This window comes from Bipolaris victoriae (genome assembly GCF_000527765.1).
Source record: "Bipolaris victoriae FI3 unplaced genomic scaffold scaffold_147, whole genome shotgun sequence".
Classification (NCBI taxonomy): Eukaryota; Fungi; Ascomycota; class Dothideomycetes; order Pleosporales; family Pleosporaceae; genus Bipolaris; species Bipolaris victoriae.
This window is the reverse complement of record NW_014575245.1, coordinates 32,474-51,731: the sequence shown is the minus strand read 5'-3', so window position 1 is coordinate 51,731 and position 19,258 is coordinate 32,474. Positions and strand designations below refer to the sequence as shown.

The 19,258-nt window shown below is 51.5% G+C and overlaps 9 protein-coding genes across 9 annotated transcripts; 2 read left to right on the top strand and 7 right to left on the bottom strand.

The window, feature by feature from the left end:
• Positions 1–174: 174 nt before the first annotated feature.
• On the bottom strand, positions 175–558 carry COCVIDRAFT_113404 (hypothetical protein; the record flags this gene model as incomplete). The annotated part of the gene is made up of 1 exon (XM_014695769.1): positions 175–558. A coding segment is annotated over one exon (384 nt), but the record flags the coding sequence as incomplete, so codon positions are not given.
• A 15-nt stretch (positions 559–573) lies between these two features.
• On the bottom strand, positions 574–931 carry COCVIDRAFT_59909 (hypothetical protein; the record flags this gene model as incomplete). Its single annotated transcript, XM_014695768.1, has 2 exons — positions 574–698; positions 787–931. Coding segments are annotated over 2 exons (270 nt in total), but the record flags the coding sequence as incomplete, so codon positions are not given.
• An 845-nt stretch (positions 932–1,776) lies between these two features.
• COCVIDRAFT_31184 (hypothetical protein) lies at positions 1,777–4,408 on the bottom strand (the record flags this gene model as incomplete). Its single annotated transcript, XM_014695767.1, has 4 exons — positions 1,777–1,887; positions 1,934–3,875; positions 3,936–4,226; positions 4,293–4,408. The coding sequence occupies 4 exons, from the start codon at positions 4,406–4,408 to the stop codon at positions 1,777–1,779; spliced, it is 2,460 nt and encodes an 819-aa protein (XP_014551253.1).
• Positions 4,409–4,980: 572 nt separating this feature from the next.
• COCVIDRAFT_113400 (hypothetical protein) lies at positions 4,981–6,717 on the bottom strand (the record flags this gene model as incomplete). Its single annotated transcript, XM_014695766.1, has 5 exons — positions 4,981–5,165; positions 5,222–6,027; positions 6,076–6,431; positions 6,489–6,507; positions 6,566–6,717. The coding sequence occupies 5 exons, from the start codon at positions 6,715–6,717 to the stop codon at positions 4,981–4,983; spliced, it is 1,518 nt and encodes a 505-aa protein (XP_014551252.1).
• Positions 6,718–8,346: 1,629 nt separating this feature from the next.
• Positions 8,347–9,511, bottom strand: COCVIDRAFT_61772 (hypothetical protein; the record flags this gene model as incomplete). The annotated part of the gene is made up of 4 exons (XM_014695765.1): positions 8,347–8,890; positions 9,025–9,243; positions 9,375–9,417; positions 9,487–9,511. Coding segments are annotated over 4 exons (831 nt in total), but the record flags the coding sequence as incomplete, so codon positions are not given.
• Positions 9,512–10,649: 1,138 nt separating this feature from the next.
• Positions 10,650–12,362, bottom strand: COCVIDRAFT_42428 (hypothetical protein; the record flags this gene model as incomplete). The annotated part of the gene is made up of 3 exons (XM_014695764.1): positions 10,650–11,106; positions 11,156–11,409; positions 11,484–12,362. The coding sequence occupies 3 exons, from the start codon at positions 12,360–12,362 to the stop codon at positions 10,650–10,652; spliced, it is 1,590 nt and encodes a 529-aa protein (XP_014551250.1).
• Positions 12,363–13,324: 962 nt separating this feature from the next.
• Positions 13,325–14,609, bottom strand: COCVIDRAFT_113403 (glycosyltransferase family 8 protein; the record flags this gene model as incomplete). Its single annotated transcript, XM_014695763.1, has 3 exons — positions 13,325–13,965; positions 14,022–14,498; positions 14,552–14,609. 3 exons carry the CDS (start codon positions 14,607–14,609, stop codon positions 13,325–13,327), a joined length of 1,176 nt encoding a protein of 391 aa, XP_014551249.1.
• Positions 14,610–14,966: 357 nt separating this feature from the next.
• COCVIDRAFT_20468 (hypothetical protein) lies at positions 14,967–15,956 on the top strand (the record flags this gene model as incomplete). Its single annotated transcript, XM_014695752.1, has 1 exon — positions 14,967–15,956. The coding sequence occupies one exon, from the start codon at positions 14,967–14,969 to the stop codon at positions 15,954–15,956; it is 990 nt and encodes a 329-aa protein (XP_014551238.1).
• A 534-nt stretch (positions 15,957–16,490) lies between these two features.
• Positions 16,491–18,602, top strand: COCVIDRAFT_20467 (hypothetical protein; the record flags this gene model as incomplete). Its single annotated transcript, XM_014695751.1, has 2 exons — positions 16,491–16,505; positions 16,554–18,602. 2 exons carry the CDS (start codon positions 16,491–16,493, stop codon positions 18,600–18,602), a joined length of 2,064 nt encoding a protein of 687 aa, XP_014551237.1.
• Between the last annotated feature and the right edge of the window lie 656 nt (positions 18,603–19,258).

Sequence of the window (19,258 nt, the reverse complement as noted above, 5' to 3'; positions counted from 1 at the left end):
TGTATGTTGTTGCTGCAGTACTCAATTATTCAGAAACTCAGGTCCTAGTCACTGTTTTCTTTCGGTCTCGATGAAATTATGATATTAATAGATATGACTCCGATATTGAGCACCCAACCCAAACACAACCTTGATGCCAGAATCACATCAGAAGAGAGAGAGAAGAAACATACCCTACAACCCACTCAGCCCCAACGCCAACGACGTCAACAGCCCATTCAACAAAGCAATAACCCCGACAAGCACAACATTCAGCACCAACTGCACCGCCAAAATCAGTGCACTCAGCGCCCCCGTCAACGGATTCAAATAAACCAGCAACCCTGCAAGCCCCAAAATCGCAACAGCCGCCGCAATCGTAGCAAAGATTTCAACAATAATAAGGGAGAGCAGCGCCGCTATAGCTATAGCTTGCCGTTTTACCACTGCTACTCTTCCATCCTCCTCCTGCTTTGTAGCATCATCATCATCGTTGCGAGTTGCAATTATACTCGTGTCGTCATCGTCGTCGTCGTCGTCGTCGTCGTCGTCGTCGTCGATTGTAGGTTGCGTAGCATTTTCCGGAGCAAGAGTACGTATTTCGGAAGCGGTATCCTGGATCGCTTGCGTGATTTTTATAATTTGAGCTCCGATTTGCGGGATTGCGGCTGTTTTTTCTAGCAAAGGGGAGGACGGGGTGAGGGGGGCGAGGGTGGCATCTATAAGTGGTGGGGTTTTGGGGTCAGTTTTCTGTTTTTTCTTTTTTTGGTTTTTGAGGAAGGGGAAAGGGGAAAGGGGGAAAGGTACTTATTGCGCCGGTGTAGGTTTGGACGGTTGCGAAGAGGCTGGTTAGGAGGGATTCGATGGAGGATTCTGGGGTTTGGCGGGGTTGGAGGGGTGATGCGAGGGAGAGGGTGGTGAGGGTGAAGTAAGTGAGGTTGGAGAGGCGCATTTTTGATAGATAGGAGGGGAGTTAGTAATGGTGGGTTCTTGGTTGGAAGGGAAGAAGCATGACTCTATTCAGATGGAGGTGCTGGAATGACAAGTTTATACTCAGTGTTGAATCATCAAGTGTTGTATAAAGTACACTTTTACTACCAATGGAGAAAAACCCCGTTCCTTGTTTCTAAACAACCAGCTTCTGCTCTTGTCGTTCCATGGCATGACAGCATACTCGTCATTCATTTCTTTCGACTTAGAGCCTCGTTCGCGTAGAGCCGCGATTCCCGTTTTCGATTCAATGCACTGAATAACCGAGCCGTGTCTAGCGAGAAAACTACAAATATTGATAGCGTAGAACCCTTGCTATAACATCGCTAGACAGATGCTCCGCGGACAAGGAAATACTATGTGCGAACATCTCTTTGCCTGGACCAGTCCAAAACAAAAATTATCAAACATACCCGCCTTCCAATATCCGCTCTTACCATCCAGTCCCACAACTATCTCGATGGAAAATCCTCAAAAAGGCCAAGCGTACATGCATGACGTATTCGGCAAGCTTGCGACCGGTCTCCCGTGTCCCGCGACCCGCTATCCGTCATGCTTCTGCCGCATCTACCTAGCGCCCGTATACACTCGTATGAACGTGGACCTTTGGCTATAACCGCTTTTGTAGTATAGGCTACGACAGGGGCGGTGGTACGTCATAAGGAGAACGAAAGCCTTTCTAGCAATAGGAGATGGCGGTCGATCTACTTTGGTGTTTATCGATGTATGGATGATTGCGATTGTTGCAAGTTCCTAAAATGTATCGATTGTATGATATTGGCTTTTACAATGTCGTCGTCTGACTCGCTAGCTGTCATGTGTTGCTAGCTGTTCTTCCCGCAGCACAGAAGCGTCTTGTGCAATCTTCATCGATGCAATCTGCACAATGTGCGTGCTCGACTTCGTGCCTCTTGGCTTCTTTCTTTGTCAACATCTTCCCATCATTACATGTCGCACATATGACACTCAGAACAGCTTCGAGCGCTTTTTTTGCATCGCCTGGTTGTGGTTTCGCGCAGGGGTTAGGCCACCGCAGCTGTGTTGTAGATGGGATGAAGAAGTCTTCGCTCGACTCTGGCGGGGAAGCCGGAGCAGCCGGGTCAGGTGAGAGCTGGGAATCAGCCAATGTTGAATTGTCACCCGTGGGATTGAACTGAAACGGTGCGTGTGTTGAAGGGGTGGAATCGATCGTACTACTCGAAGCAAGTGATCTTCTATCAACAGCGACGACAGAACTACCGCGCGTTGTCGGCTCCGGTGCGGTCGGCACTGGTATTGTATCTGGTGAATAAGGCACCGTGCTCAGCAATGCGCCGATAGGGTGTGTGTTAAATTTGACTCCCGGAATACCCAAGGTTGCACGCATCAGGACGATCTGCATAGATTCATCTTTCTCTTTAGGATCCAACAATCGGGTGTTGGAGTGTCGAACCGCCGCTTCGAGAAAGTACCGACTGGCTACAGAGAAGTATGCTTTGCGCAAAATTGGCTGAATATGTTCGGGTACCATGGTGTGCATGTAAAGCGTAAGATCGCCTGTCGGTCGTGTACATGACATAACTTGCTCGTATGTCTGTGTTGTCGAGATGGGGAAAAGGCCGCTAGGGCCTTGATATGGGGTGCCATCAGGAGTCCGAACATGTGTCCCGGGAATCTTTGCAACCAGAGCGGACATTACTTCGGATAGTAGTGGCTCGTCGAAAGTTTCAGCCGCGAGAACATACGGCTGCACGCCGTCAGGGTCTTCGGCTTCTGGATCTGCGCCTCCGTCAAGAAGAATCTGAAGACATGCAACGAGATCGACAGCAGGGCATTCTGTAATACACTTGCGTAATGGACTTATTGGGCTGCCTTCTGTACGATTTGGGCTTATGCCTTTTCCGAGCAACACTTGAATATCACGCAGTGTGTCGGTGCCGTGTCGCTTTGCATCCGGGCAGCTACCGAGGACTTCATGGAGAAGCAGCGAACCATTCTCATTTGGCGTTTGAGCAAAGTTATCGATGAGCAATCTTGCAATTATTGGCGTCGAATGCCAAAGCGCCTGATGCACAAAACTCTCATTGGCAGGCGACCGGCAAGGAACTCCCTGAAAGGACAACTGGAGATTGACACCTTTGCTTATAAACATTGCAAAGCACTCGAGCTCTTCTTCAGAAACTCCAAAAGCCCAATAAGGATGGCTTTTCCACGGTTGTAGGAACGCGTCAAACGTTGATTGAATCATAGGATCTTGAGAAGTCCTGTGGACATTTGCTCCTGCAGCGAGCAGCTGTTTCAGAATTTTGTGACAGTTTTCGCGATACAATGGATCGGTGTAATTGTTTATCCTGCGCACCAGACACAGCTGTAGCGGAGAATTTACGCATGTCTGAACAAGCGGAGGATCCAGATCCTCGACGTTTGCGCCTCGGCCCAAAAGGACGCGGACGACTTCTGGGTACATCCAGAATACAGCTTGTCGAAGTGGTGTCCATTTGGAGTCGGGAAGACCATTAACATCTGAGCGGCCTGGCAGGAGTAACACTTGAACAGTATATACACGTCCGTTTTTGATAGCGTTATGCAAGGCCAAATCTGAGCCCAGTGGATGTCTGGAGCCTTTTGCACCATACGCAAGCAGGACCCAAACGACGGGCCCGCATGGCATGCCGCACGCGACATCTAACATGGTCTGTCCAGGGTGCTGCAGAATGACCATGCGATTGAGTGCGGGGTGTCCAAAGAGGCGATTCGTGGGATCACACAAGAGTGAGCCGATGGGATCATTGATGTGGTCTTCATTCTTGCGGATGAGCCTTTCCAGCCTCTCAGGGTCGTTGTCGAGGATTGCTTCAACCATGTCCGATATGACGGCTGATGGCTGAGGGGAATCTACAGGCCATGTTTGGGCGGATACTTGAAAGCTGTGACATGCTGGATAAGTACACACTCGATCATCAGGAAGCACTCTGGCCGGATCTTACTCTTGAGGCTCCTTGAACCTTGGCTCCATATTATCAACCACTTCGTCAGCAGCCAGACTCGGCAGATTAGCATCAATCTGCCAACCCCTATTCTCCAAGGGATTCTCTGGTGATGATTCATTCGTAGTCGCAGTCTCATCTGTTCCACTTGGTTGCTCCTCCCATCCGTCATTGTCGACCGCTGGACTACTCTTGCTCCTCTGCCGCGCCCCACGTCTGCGCTGGACGGTACTGCGCGGCTTGTGTCTCATGAGCCCCCACTCTTTCAACTTCATACGATAAGCTCTTGTTCTTTTCTCCAAGTCTCAGTAAATAGTACATCTAGTATCAACACTCCTTTATATGATATCCACTTACGAAGCGCGAAACCTGTATTTCCGTTCCATCATCTCCTTCACTTCCTCCAGTGTTTTCTTCTGTGAGAAAGAAAGCTCCTTGATTTCATCTTGGACGAGATCCCAGTCTTTTGTCATCTTGAAAGTCCAATTAGTGAGCAGCGGGTGCAAAAGCAACGCACAACGGAATTGTTGCACTTGAATGACATAAGACGATGATAAGTAAAGCGCATATATGTACTAGGCAATCTCCAGGGAACAACCTAGGTAGCATGCCGAAAACAGAGGTACAGAGGATGGCTGAAGCGCAAAAGGATATAATAATGAGAAAGATGCTGGCTGTGCAAATTTGGTGTTAACTACATACTTGCACATACTACGTAGTAGCGGAGTGCAAAAGTGAGCAGGGGCTGATGGCGACATTCTTGAAAGTGCAATTCTGGAACTAGCATTCATTTCGCCTAGCGCGTCTCACTCGAAAATTGCACAGTCTCGCTCAGCCTCAGCCTAGACTGAACTAGCAGCACCAAGACTATTGGATACCCTTCGAGACTTGGATGCATCATGCAAAGCCAAAAAAAGAAAGCCACGTGGGAAAATCCAAAGTTTGTTATTCGAAATAATCATATACGTATACAACCAAGGCAAAGGTATCTCATCTATCATAACGCTAGAAAACAAATTCAATCATACAAAGGTCATGAATGGTTTTATCGACCACCAATCTGGTTCTTCGGAATGGGCCTGACCCACAGGAAGATGCAGTTGAGTGCGATGATCATTATTCCGCTGATCCAGAAGACTTGTGCGTAATCGGTCTTGTGGTAGCGGAAGATGATGGCGAAGATTATGCCACCAAAGTTGCCAGTCGCACCAACGATACCAGAAAGAACACCTTGAATACTGTTAGCATCTGACATGTGATTTCCAGTTTAAAGGAACAAGACTGACCATTAGCATGAGGGTGAACATGCGGTACCAAAGCAAAGTTAGCACCGTTGCCAGCTTCGAGGAAGATGGCCATGACAGCAATGAGACCAATCATCTCATCCAAGTTCTTGGGGTCCACCTTTCCGATGACAATACACAAGATACCAGACATGATGCCAACAAAGTGAATCCAGAACTTCTTGGCCCAAAGGCTATGCCCGGTGACTTTGTAAATGTAGTCAGCAATTACGCCACCGAGAGGACGGGTGACGACGTTCAATAGACCGAACATGGCAGCCCATCGACCGGATTGCGTCTGGCCGAGGTATGGGAAGTTCTTGAGGTAGTAAGCACCGAGAATGGAGTTGATGGCTAACTCGCCACCAAAGGAACAGAAGTAGCCAGCACAAAGCGAGGCGGTTTGAAGGGAGAACATGACTTTCATAGCTTCCTTGAATGTGGGCTTGACGATGACTTCGTGTTGGACTTCGTCGATGACTTGGACGTCTCCATGTGCGGCCTCGATATCTGCGGAAGGTTGTCGTTGTTTTTTCTCGTCGTTGGAAGCTATGGAGCTAGCAGCTGTGGGTTTTTCGTCAATCGCACCCGTTGTAGGGACGACAGATGACTGTGCTTGGTCACTGGACACGACCTTTACGCCGCGTTCAGACCATTTTCCGTTGGGAGTATCGTCAGTCAAGAGCAGGAGGCTCAGAGCACAAGCGGTAATCATGATGAACGGAACGATGAAAGAGACGCGCCAGGCGACGTGCGAGGACAAGCCTTGGTCTTTCTTGAGGGAATCGTAGATAGCTGGCATGACAAAGCTATTCAAGTTAGTTGAGACCATGATACACATAGCAAAATGGACCTACTATGTGATGCCACCGCCAGAGTTACCCCAACCACCAACCAATGCGTTGGCAGTTCCGACGACATTCTTGTCAAAGAAACCAGTACTCCACACCTGACAAGGCACAAAAGTACCACCAAGGATACCGACAAAGAAGCGAATAAAGTAGAGACCTGTAGCATTGGTGGCAGTACCGGCAAGGGCAGTGGGGATGGCGCCAGCAAACAGCAGCACCGCAAAGGTCTTGCGAGGGCCAATGTGATCGCACATGGGCCCAGCAATGAAGCGGACCAGCAATGTGGCACAGAGCGCCACAATATTGGAGTTCGCAATCTGGTCCTGGGTGAGGTGCATGTCCGCTTTGATACTCTTACTCAGCTATGGAAATGTTAGTCGAGACCATACTCGTGGATTATGGGCACAGGGTAGCCATACCAGAGGCGGAAACGCGTACCTGATCATCGTCAGTATCATGTGGGGCAAAAGCGGTCCACTTGTGGGGAAGTACTCACCATGACCAGAACGCGATGAAGAAGCCCAGGTAAGAGAAAAAGAAGACCCGCCCATACTTGTTGATTGGGTTGAGTACAGGGATCGACCTGGCCTTCTGATTGTAGGGGTTGACCTCTGGTGCTGACCAGAGGAGGTTGATAGCGAAAGGCATGGTGAGAATCTGAATGGATGTTGACGCTCGCCGATGATGATGACCACAATTGGCAGTCGAGAAGTTATATAGATTGTCGACCAAAAAGCCCAATTGTGATACTTCCGCGGTGAACAGAGGTGACGCACTTACCCCAACCACCATAAGCTTGTGGCGCAAAGACGTTCCCCCAGGCCAAGGAAGATCAGACTTCTCCGATACCTGGTTACGGTAATCCTGGTGGGTCGTCGTTATCTGCGTTGTCGATAAACAGCAAGTGTAAACCCAGATGTCCCGATCAATCTACGCTAAACCACTTAGCGAGAGTGTTCAAAATGTCTCCGATCAGCGCTCCGGCTCTAACACAGGATCCACACGGCCTTTGAGCGAATTATATTTCATCGTAGTCTGGCTAAAGTGTGTGAAGAAAGGCTGAATGGTAAGGGACGAGTCGAGTCTCGCTGCGGCTGAGTACTGACGCGGGATGGTGGGGGGACGGCAAAGGCGTTCTCCTTATCTCTTGGCGCTAACCAGGCGAGAGACTAGACAAGGAGCCCAACATGGGTCCTTATCAGAACATGTAGAGATAATATGAATTGCTGCTTTTCCGCGGTGAACAGCTTTCGACAGAGGGCTTCTGTTGTGAAAATAACTCCCCAACTCTTTTTGGCGCCTGCTATTCCTTCGGATCCCGGAATCTCTGTTTCGTGGCGTGAGCAAGAACTCTAGTCTCGCCCAGACCACAAAGCAACTTTGGATGTCGACCAAAGCCACGGTTCCAGATCGCAAACTTGCTTTTGTAGTATGAAATTGGTGCAATATGAGGTGTGGGAGGTCCAGACGTCAAGGTTGTGTATTGTGCGGAAATGGAAACCTGTCATGATAAACGTCACAGATCGGTGTACCCAGGAGCACCACCGAGCAGATGTCCGCTCACTTTTGCACAATTATTGCAATCTTGTGCTCAGATTGGGCACGGATTTGGCTTTGATGATCTGTTCCTCGATCGAAGCCTGTCGCTTACAACACGGGCGCGGGCCAATCGGCAGTGGCATGTGTGCCTTATCTCGCATGACTGCAACTTCGCTGCGCTACGACACCGCAGCCATGATGGGCAAATCATAGTCCTGTAATGACCTGGGGAGACGGATTATTGTCAATTCGCCCAGGAGTTTGGAAAACGTCATCGTAGTTCCTGTGTTGTTGACCTTCATCACGCCAAGTTTCGAGCAGCCTTGGGAGAGAATCTTGGAGCGTCGGGAAGTACTGCTCGTTTTCTGACGCACGACTGAGAAATGTGTAATTCGGTGGTTTCTGTTGGCTGACATGTGAAGGAGGTGGGTATATAGCGATATCGGAGCAATAATTATTGGAGTAGCAGACGAAAAGGTAAAAGGTGTGGTGAGCAGAGAGCAGTTGGAATCAAGCATCTCCGGCGATAAAGGAGTTCGTGCGGGTGTGGGTCTTTTCGAGATTGTGAATTTGATTTTGCTGAGCAACCGCGGAGATGCTGAGTTGTTTCAGGCTCACTGAGTTTTTGCTAAGTGCAGCTTGTCATGGCTGTGACTTGATAAGATGCTTGCAAATACCTTTACAAAAGAGACGAGATCGGGTCTGTTCAAGGAAAAATCCTGCTTACCCGCTTCACTGAAGACCCGCACAGTGGAAGCCTTTCCAATGTTCTCTTGCCTTGAGCACACCTAAGCCATATGCTGTCGCGCCACACACAACCAGCACATGCATAATCTGGTGGCTACTACCGACAAGATCGTAACGTTTTGGATACCATTTTTCAGGCACCCTGCTTGCATACGTGACTGCACCTGTGCCGTGACAAAGCCCGAGTGCGAGATAGTATGAGAGACTCATTCTCTGCTCCATTTGCTGCCACCCAAAGAGGTGCAAACCATGAATAATGGGCAGGAATGAAGAAAGCCCAAGGAGAAGATAGGTTACTGTCCGGAAACCCTTGGAAGCCGTGCCGGTAAAGGAAGGATGAAGTGTAGTGACTGCACATGCGAGCCCTGCGCCCGTGGCAAAGACACTGTAAGTCTTGCACAGGTCAGGTTCGCAGCGAAAGCCAAAATGGGTGCTGGCGATGGTGGTACCCCAGAGAGGAACCACGATGCCGAGGTAGTCAAAGCGACTTGTCCATGTGCGGGCGCTTTGACTGTGGTCTAGAAATATGTGGTAGCTGCGCTTAAGTGTCAGTTCTCTGTTCTCTTGTCTAACGAGGATCACTTCTACACCAATAGCGTGCGATGTATCGGTATAGCCACTGTTTTTGGTAGGATCAGTGAAAAGGAAAAAGAAACAAGTACCACTCACACAAAGGAAAAAAAGAAGCATGCTATGACCGAGATGAAGTAGATCAGCACTGCCAACTCATCTTTTGCATGCCTGTCCAATTCCCTCATGTATAGGTCCAAAGCACCCATGGCATACAGGAAGCCTGCAGTACCTAAGATATGCGACCAAATGTTGACGGTCTCATTGTGAATTTGGAACACACTCCTGAGCGAGCGCTGATAGGAAAAGGTTGCTCGTCTGTTAACAGTTGATCAGCTTTATTCATACAGATGAGGGAAGAAGAAGAAGAAGAAGAAGAAGAAGAAGAAGAAGAAGAAGAAGAAGAAGAAGAAGAAGAAGAAGAAGAAGAAGAAGAAGAAGGTTCTTACCGGTGCTTTGTCAGTATAAACTCATTGTCTTGTTGCCAATGCACTGTATACGTGAACTGTTAGTTGACCACCAAAAACGACTCGTGACGAGCAGCAGAACAGAGGCCCTTACACAAATCATGCCATTCAAGCAATTCGTCGTCGTCGTTGAGACCCACGGACCGAAGAACTTGGCCTCGGTCCCTCTTCTCGCTAAACTGCTTGTGCTGCTGTTGTGTTGACGTTGTGCCATGATTCCCATATCCATTGGTCTGCCCTTCCACGATCCCCGCTTCCTCTTTACTAGCGCCTTGGCAAGTAACCAATGTCATTGTCAGATCTAGATCGCAACGGTGCAGTAGTAAGATCTATCGTACAGCAATTGCCACCTGCTTCAATGTCGCGCACCCAGCAAGATATATAGCAGACGCCTCCGAATGTATTCTTGTTCATTTCCATCGCAAGTTATCATCTTAACCATGATCAGGTCACCAAGACGTTTGTGATGCGGCAACATGACGGAGCCCACAAGTCCGCGGAAGTGACAGCTGTTCGACTTTCTTGGGGTATCGTCAGAATTGCTTTTAGATTGTTCGCGTGCTGGTAAACATGGTATTTGGGACGAATTAGTGCCGGACGGGACGGGAGCTTGACGTCAGTATGTGGTGTAGGGTGCGACGCCGATGCACTACAACGCTGGCCAAACTTTGGTATAAGTCTCATTCCTTTTGGCTTTCCTGTGGTAACTTTTCAACTGTTACCATGGAGCAGTTGCTTAAAGGGAGAAGCATGTATTGGCTGTTAATGGTAGTCGTCTTCTCTAGACAACGTCACTTGAAAACGGAACTCGAAGAATCATTGATGTTGATGGCTTACGCCTTGCATTGGTCATAGCCCCATATTTTCAGTTTGCGCCAAGTATGCGACAGCCGTAATCCAATAACCCGCCTTATCATACCATGGAGCAACAGGGAAACAACACTTTGGGCTCGTTGGGCATTATCGGTTGATCCAAGTGACACGATATGCAGATGACAGTAAGCCCAGTGGTTGGCAAACATAGCAATAATAGCAGGAAGAAGAGGACAAAAAAAGGGCAAGCCACAAAGGATTAGACTTGCAGAGCCGAAAAGCGCATAGGGCCGATGTTTCGAAGATGATGAAGACTGTATTTTAGTAGGTACGATGTCGGCGGACGTTGCAGAGGTACGCTGATCAGGAAATTGCCGTACGCAGGTCACTCGTAGGAGGAACGGGCAAGATGGTATTGTGTCTCGAGTTGAGGGCTTGGTATGCTCAGAAGTCGGGAAACAGGTGCCCGTGGCTATTCGGACACGTCAGAATATGATCTACAGTGTAAGGAGGACTCTGCACGCACGGGTCGTCCCCTGCCTGACCGTATGCCTCCGTCTCCTCCGGATACTTATCGAATTGGCTGGCGTCACCGACTCCGGCGCGAACGGGCGGTACGTATGGAGCGTCAATGTCCTTCTTTTGTAACCGGTCCCAAGTCACCTCGGCGAACCAAGGGTGGTTCATAACGTCCTTGCTGCCACCGTGCAAGTTGCCCAGTCGCTTGGTCAAATCCGGCGTGATGAGCTTTTGCAGGAGGTCGTGGGCGTCAGGGTGGATGTAGGGCGGGTACTTTACTCTCGACTTGAGAATGTTTTCGTAGATCTTCATAGGCGAGCCGCCGTCCCAGAAGGGCGTGAAGCCACACAGCATTTCGAAGATGAGGATACCCAATGACCACCTGGCGCTGTTAGTAGGCGCCGAAAAATGAATTGGTGCTCGCGACTCACCAATCGACCGACTTGTTGTAGCCTTTGGAAGCGACGACTTCGGGTGCCAAGTAGTCAGGTGTTCCGCACAGGGTCCATGTGATGTCGGGGACCTCTTTGGCAAACCCAAAATCCGTAATCTTGAGGTGGCCATGGCGGTCCAAGAGCAGATTCTCGGGCTTCAAGTCGCGGTAGATGATGTTGTGCGAGTGCAGGTAGTCTAGCGCGAGCGTAACCTCTGCGGCGTAGAACTTTGCGACGGGATTGGGAAAGCGCTATGCGAGTTAGTGTCCATTGATGCCCAAAATCACTGTGCAACAAGGGGAGATGGAAAGAGAAGGATAAGTACCTGAGACTTTCGCAGCAGACTGAAGAGCTCGCCGCCCTCGACAAAGTCCATGACCATGTAGAGGTTCTTGGAGTCTTGAAAGGTGCCCCAGAGCGTGATCAAGAAGGGATGCTTGACCTGCTGCAGCATACGGCGCTCGTCATTTGTGTGCTCGACCTGCTTCATCTTGACGACCTGGGCCTTTTTCAGCACCTTGACGGCGTAGAAGCGCTGGTTGTGCTTGGACTGGACGAGGTGGACGCGGCCAAAGCTGCCGGTGCCGAGGGTGCGCTGGATGGTGAAGTCGGTCAGCGAGTACTTGCCCTTTGTGACGCGGGCCTGGTTGAGGGGCTGTGTCTGGAACTGGACGGCGCCATTCTTAGCGGACGAGTGGTGCGAGGAGGACGTGTTGGAAGTGGTGGTGGTGGTGTTGTTGGGGTGTATGAGGTTCTGTATGCTGGGCGTGTTGCGCGAGTGCTGGGGGTTAGACTGGGGGCTTGTGGCTGTATATTGCTGCGATTGCAGGTGTTGCTGCTGCTGCTGCTGTTGTTGCGGCGGCTGCTGCTGCTGGTGCGCGTGGGCGGGGTTCATCGAGTCTACGGGCTTGGGGGTTGCGGCAGGCGCGCCCGGGGCGGTGGAGGCGGACGAGGTGCCGGTGCCGGACGTGTTTGTGGTCGAGGTGGAGATTTGAGCAGCAGTCGTGGCGTCGTGGGCCGAGGTGGCGGTGGTGCTGGAGTCGTTGGTCTTGGTCTTGTGCAGGTGGAAGGAGCCCGACTTGCGGGAGCCGGTGGGCGTGACGGGCGAGTGCGTGTCCTTTGTGGGCGAGGCGGGCGAGTCGAGGTCGCGCGAGCCGTTGGAGTCCTTTGTGCGCTTCTTCTTGAGGAAGCCCAGGGTAGGCATTGGAGGGGCGGGTCGACTCGTGCAGCGGCGCTGCGCTGCCGGTGTGCTTCAACGCAGGTCGCGGGGGCGATGTCAGCAGTGTCTAGTGAGCGAACGAGGGCGCGTGCATTGGCGCAGGTGGTGATGAGCGGACAATGGATGGGACGATGAGGTCGTCGACGGGGCTGGTGCTGGTGGTTGCGGATGCGGCGTGGGCGGGCAGAGAGCGGCGGGCTTGGGGGCTTGGGGCGTTCGCTAGTCCTGGCTGGCGGTGGTGCGTCGTCGTAGTCGTCGTCGAGGACAGGACAGGATAGGATAGGATACGACTTTGGAGGCTTCGGCGGGGAAGAAGCTGCAAGTCTGCCCGCGCATCTACGCACGCTGCCACTGTTTCACCCGCGCGTTTGGCTGCCCACCCTATCGGTGTGTCTGTTATTGACCTGGCCCTTATACTACATCTACTACATCTACTACATCTATACTACAAGAGCTATGTTTGTATACATACACACATTCTCACCCCACATGCACCCGCCCACCGACCGCACCGCACCGCATCCAGCCCGTCCCTTGCCCGTCAGCAGCGCGGCCGCCGGAAGCCATGGCTTGTTGCGTCATGCGTACCAGCATCGAGCAATCCCAGTCAATGACCGCAACATCCCCAGCCCCCCCAGCCTTGCCCACACCGGACAGGCACCCTCTCACATTGGCCCCGATCCATGCATCTCCCCCTTTAGCGCCACGTCCATTTCATTCCTGACCGTAGGTGTACCATCACCCTACATACTACTACCCAACTCCATATTGCACCAAATCACAAAAATAAAAAAACACCACGTCCCCCCCCCAAAAAAAACAAAGACATGTGTATACACAGAGAACTCGTACACACAAGTAGCCTCTCGTGTTCCCATGCCATCCATCCCATGACCCGATCCAGATGCTAGACGTGACTTCATACATGAACATTGGTTTTGCTCGTTTCAGAGCTCGGCATCTGCCCGCTCCGTTTCAGCTGCCCCACCAGACACCGCCACGGCCTCATACGTCTCCAGGTCCAGGCCGCACACCTCCATGCGCCGCTGCCGGAAGCGCTCGTACAGCCCGCTCCATGCCTCTTGCGCTGCCTCGTTCTGTGGACGCAGGCGCGCGCGCTCAGCATACGGCACGTCGTACTCGGGCCCCGGCAGCTCGGGATCGCTCAGGCGCACAAACGTCGTCGCTTGCTCAAACGCCGTCGCGTTGAAGTCGTCGCTCGCCTGCCGCAGATTCTGCGACTCGTACACGACGTTGCCCATGGACAGCGACCACTCGGAAATGAGCGAGTCAGGCACGCTAAATGTCTTGCGGAACATGTTGAGATCTGACGTCGCCTTGGATGCCCGCAGTGCCCGCAGCTGGTTGTAACTCTGTTGTGACGGGTGAACCATGAGCAGCGACGTCGACATGTCTGTCCGCTCGGCCGTGGCCGGGTATGCTGCCATTGGCTCCGACTTGGAAAAGGCAAGCAGCGAGTCGAGTGCAGACGCATCCAGCAGCACGCCCGGCCCTTGGAGGTACAGTAGCCGCTCGTAGTCTACCAGTGAATACAGACTGGCCAGCGAGTACGACGAGGGCAGTGTGTCTGTCGTTCTCATAAGCGCCTGCCACCAATTGCCCACTGACTGTCAACAAACTCACCGTCTGCGCCTTCCACAAGCGGCTCCATCGGTATCAGTTTCACTCCATACCGCCTCGCCGCTGTCCGCAGCAGCCTCCGCGTAGTCGTCATCTCAGCGCTGTACTTGTCGTCCTCGGACTCTGCAAGCCATAGTTTGGGGAACATCAATATCCTCCGGGCGGGGCTCTTCATCCTATGCAAGTCCGACAGCAGCATGACGGCACTGCACAGTTCCACATGCTCGCGCACAACCTGCACGTAGCCCAGCCTGCTCCAGTCCATCGTCAGGCCTGAAATGTACTGTGCATACGTGTCGTCCACCTCTGGCCGGCTGCCCATGGGCCTCGCCCACTTTGCATCCAACGTTGGTGGTTCTATTGGTTTGGGCGGCGGTAACGGCTTCGGCAGTCGTGGTTTGATGGCGGCTTGAAGCGAGTGTACATAGCGTTGCTGCAACACCCACCCTGACAGGAAGAGGGCAAGTGTGAAGAAGAAGACTAAGTGCGCCTGTCAGTCGAGGGGCATGACATCAGACAATCCCCAGACGTACCAATGGTAATGGACAAGAGGACCGAGACCTGCCCCGAAGTGAGAAGGAGGCGGCCCATCACGACAAGTGAATGCGCAACAGAAGGGGTATCAAAACGGTCTTGGTAGTCAAGGAGAGAGCGTGCAGAATACCAAGTGGTGCATGGGCAAGAAAGTGTATAATGTGCATTGGCGTTACATGTAGTCGAGTTCTAGATGCCCCGATGTCCGTAGGGCTGCATCTTGCCTGTCGTTGAAGGGGCAACAATCGATAGCTAGCCATCAGTACCCTGTCTCAAATTATCCCAACCATGACCCCAACCCGCAAGCTTACCTCGATCTTCGCAACGGGAACATAACGGCGCGCGTGCAGTCCTAATCGCCACTTGGGACAGCATATCCGAAATCCATACAGTCAACACGACCCGCCCCGGCACATGTCGAAACCGCAATTTGATCGCGCCGACGCGAGCGCGCTCCTCGACGACCGAGGATACCGCGGCGCCCTCATCCGTGGCCAGAACCCAGCGCTCCTCTTCGAAAAGGGTGTGCGCGAGCGCATCACCGAGTCGTACTATTGGAAGGAACAATGCTTCGGTCTGAACACTGCAACACTATGCGATCGCGCCGCAGAACTCAAGTTCATCGGTGGCACTACGGGCATCACAGGCAAACCGACGCCGTTCCTGTGCTTGGCCTTCAAGATGCTCCAGCTGGTCCCGGAAAAGGAAATCATTCTCGAGTACCTCAACTTTCGCGACGATGAGGACGACGAAGATGACAAAGCCGAGGTCAAGAAAGAGAATGGCGACGCGGCAGCCAACGACGACGACGACTCTGCCAAGAAGGAGCTTGACTTGAATGCAGCGGGAAAGCTCGGCTGCTTCAAGTATCTCCGCTGCCTCGCTGCTTTTTACATTCGCCTTGCCTGGGAACCTGTCGAAATCTATAAGACACTAGAGCCTCTGCTCACAGACTATCGCAAGATCAAGCGCCGCCTCAAAGACACATTTACCCTTACCCACGTCGACCAGTTCATTGACGATCTCCTCACAAAAGACCGCATCTGTGCGACGAGCTTGTGGAAGTTGCCTTCGAGGGCAATTCTCGAAGATTTGGATATGCTGGACCCAAGAGAAAGTCCGTTGGGAGACGAGGTGGACGAGCTAGATGAGGATATGGACAGGAGGAGTGTCGGGAGTGAAGCAAGTTATAGGAGTCGAAGCTACGACAGTCGAAGCAGGAGCAGAAGTAGGGACCGCGACAGTCGGAGTCGGAGCCGCAGTCGAAGCAGAAGCTACGATAGTCGGGATCGAGGCAGGAGTCGTAGTCGCAGCCCGGGAGAGCAAAGCATACAAAGTCGATCAAGACTTGGCACACGAAGCCGGAGCTCCAGTCGTAACCAACGTCACAGCAACGATGAATGATGAGACTTCTCCAGTCTATAAATTCTTTGCGTTTACCAAGTCACAATCGAACCCGCGCTATATACCCAGCAATCTCAACCTAGATACAAGCCTTACTGCAGATCATATCTCATATATCGTTTGCAAAATGGCAACCAGTCACACACATGCTCTATCATACCTCTACCCCTATCATGCTAGTCTATCGCCCACTTATACCTATACGACTGCACTCAAACATACGCTCATGTTATATCCATTCATACAGTCGGTCAATCAATTGTGGAACATGGTCCAGCTATCAGATGCCCGCGGACTTGCTGATACCACGTAAGCTAACCGCTTAGAGAAGGTGCAGCCGACTATACAAACACCGAGGTGGGGAAGGGACCCTCATCTGCAAGATAGGCAACTCCAGTTTATTCTACATATCTTTGATTATTCTGAGCCTATCAAATAAAAACACCTGTTTCTCCTCGACGCATAGGAGTCCTGTGTAAATTGCACTCTGGCAGCTCAGTAGACATCATCTGATCAGCACTAGTGACGTACAAGATGGCAAGCATCAATGTAAGTTGAGATCATGAGACGGAGCCAACCCTACCAACAAGCATATAGAAGACCGATGATAAAATACATGGTTTCGACATTGTAGAGGCCAGCATCCAGGACCACCTCGATGCCCTCAATTCGGGCAAAACAAGCAGTGTCGACCTAGTCGTTGCATATCTAAACCGTATTGCCCGCTACGACACATGCAAAGGCCTCGGTGCCTTTACTGTATTCAACAACAATGTCCTTGAAGAAGCAGCAGCCTCTGATGCACGTCGCGCACAGGGTTTGGAGCCACGACCCCTGGAAGGCATACCCTACACGATCAAAGACAGTTACAAGGTCGTTGGGATGACGGCAACTGCAGGATCCCCTGCACTCAAAGGTGTCATGTCAAGTGAGGACTCTGCAATTGCAAAGAAGCTGCGGGATGCAGGAGCGGTTCTGATTGGCAAGACAAACATGCCTCCTATGGCTGCGGGGGGTATGCAACGCGGAATGTATGGTCGCGCAGAATCGCCTTATAATTCAAAGTATCTTACAGCAGCCTTCTCCTCTGGTTCCTCGAACGGAGCAGGAACCTCGGTAGCGGCAAGCATGGGGGCATTCGGTATGGGCAGTGAGACTGTTAGCAGCGGGCGCAGTCCAGCTTCAAACAATGCCCTCGTCTGCTACACGCCATCCAAAGGACTACTGAGTTGCCGGGGACTGTGGCCGTTGTATGTCACGTGCGACGTGCCCACACCGTATGCGCGCTCAGTTAGTGATATGCTGGAGATTCTGAATGTGATTGCTACACCGGACCAAGATACAACAGGAGACTTTGTGCGAGAACAAAAGCATGTGCCAATACCCCAGCCCCCTCGGATAGACTACACGACTCTGCGCAGTGCTCAAGCATTCAAAGGAAAACGGGTTGGTGTTCCAAAAATGTATGTCGGCCAGAAAGACTCGGATCCATACGCAAAGCCTGCCTATATTTCACCAGAGGTCATTGCACTGTGGGAAAACGCAGCCAAAACTCTTCAAAATCTAGGCGCAGAAGTCGTTTACACCGACTTTCCCCTCGTTACAAATTACGAAAACGACTCTGTATCCGGTGAAGCCAACAACGTACAAGGCCAACCAGCAAACTGGAACCTCATGGAGCGCAGTATCCTCATCGCACAAGCCTGGGACGCCTTTCTCGTGCAAAACAACGACGCTAGGATTAAATGTCTAGCAGACATTGAAGATTCGGCAATGCTATTCCCCAAGCCCCCAGACTACAAACCCGACACCTTTCTCGAAGTCCGCAACTGGATCGATTACGCCGGTCTCCCCAAGCTCGTTCAAACCAACAGTATCCACGAGGTGGAGGGCTTAGAACAAGCTCTCAAGGCGCTCGAAGCCCAGCGCAAACGCGATCTCGAAGACTGGATGGCTACTCACAAGCTAGACGTCGTTGCATTCCCCGCCCAAGGCGACGTCGGCCTCGCAGATCTAGAATTCAATCTCGGTAGCACAACGCACAGCCTGCGCAACGGCGTCAAGTACTCCAACGGGAATCGTGCGATTCGCCACTTGGGCGTGCCGACCGTCAGCGTGCCCATGGGCGTCATGGCCGAAAAGAAGATGCCGGTTAATCTTACGTTTGCGGGCCAGGCGTATCAGGATGGAAAGTTGTTCGAGTTTGCGTATGCGTTTGAGACAGCGACGAGGGCGCGGGTTGCCCCGCCGCTTACGCCGGGGGTGCCGACGGATATTGCTGCGACGGCGGTGACGGCTGAGGCGGCGGCTGAACCGGTGGTAGCGGGTATTGATGTCAAGGCGGATGGGCAATCAACTTCTGGAAATGCTTCAATGGTAGTGCATGGTACGCTGCACAACGCTGTGTCACAAACCAGTATCCAGGTTTTCGTGGATGGACAACGAGTAGCCGATTTGACTACGGATAATATCGAGTGGTCTGTTACGCATAGCCATGTGCCCGAGAGACCACCAATTCTAGGCTGGGACCTTCAACCGTTGCCGCCTAGGGATGTCATGGTTCTCGTTGTTGTGACGAGAAAAGGTAACGGCGAGGGAAGTGGAAAGAGAGAGGCTAGATTGCTTTGGGTGCCGTTGGAGAAATAGGCCGGTTCGTTATGGTGGAATTATCCATCGTCTTTACTCTTTGTTGTATACGGTCGAATTCAATACTGCTCTCCAAATTGCTTTTTTAAAGCGAATTCCATATTCGTTGGGTAGTAAACCTTAATACTTGTTTTCTTTCGCAACTGTGTGATGTTTCAGTGACTCTGCGTTTGATAGTAGTTGTTCAACTTACTTTATGCCAAAGTGCCAATATCCCCTCATGACCTAATCACCAAATGTTGATTACAAGCAAAGAAAAAGGAAAGAAATAAAAAAAAATCCCACATTCAAAGCAACAAAATAGATGAAGAAAAAAGGATAAAATTCTCCTAACCCCCCTTCCCACTACCGCAAAATCGGTAATGCCTATTCTATAAATCCCCCCTCCTCCTCCTCCCCAAAAAAACGAGACCCCCAACAAAATCCAACCATAATAAGAAAACTCCTTTCACCCGCTAAGAAACCCCGCTTTCATGCCCGTTGTTGCATGTTATCGTACTCGGTATTTGATGACATTTGTCGCAGAAAAAAAAAGGTAGATTTTTTTTACATGACAGTGCACCAACAAGATTCGTCGCAGCCGCAGCACTCGCAGGACTCGCCGCACTTGGGGGCGGTGGGCTTGACGATGGTGGAGATGGAGGAGGCGACGCTGG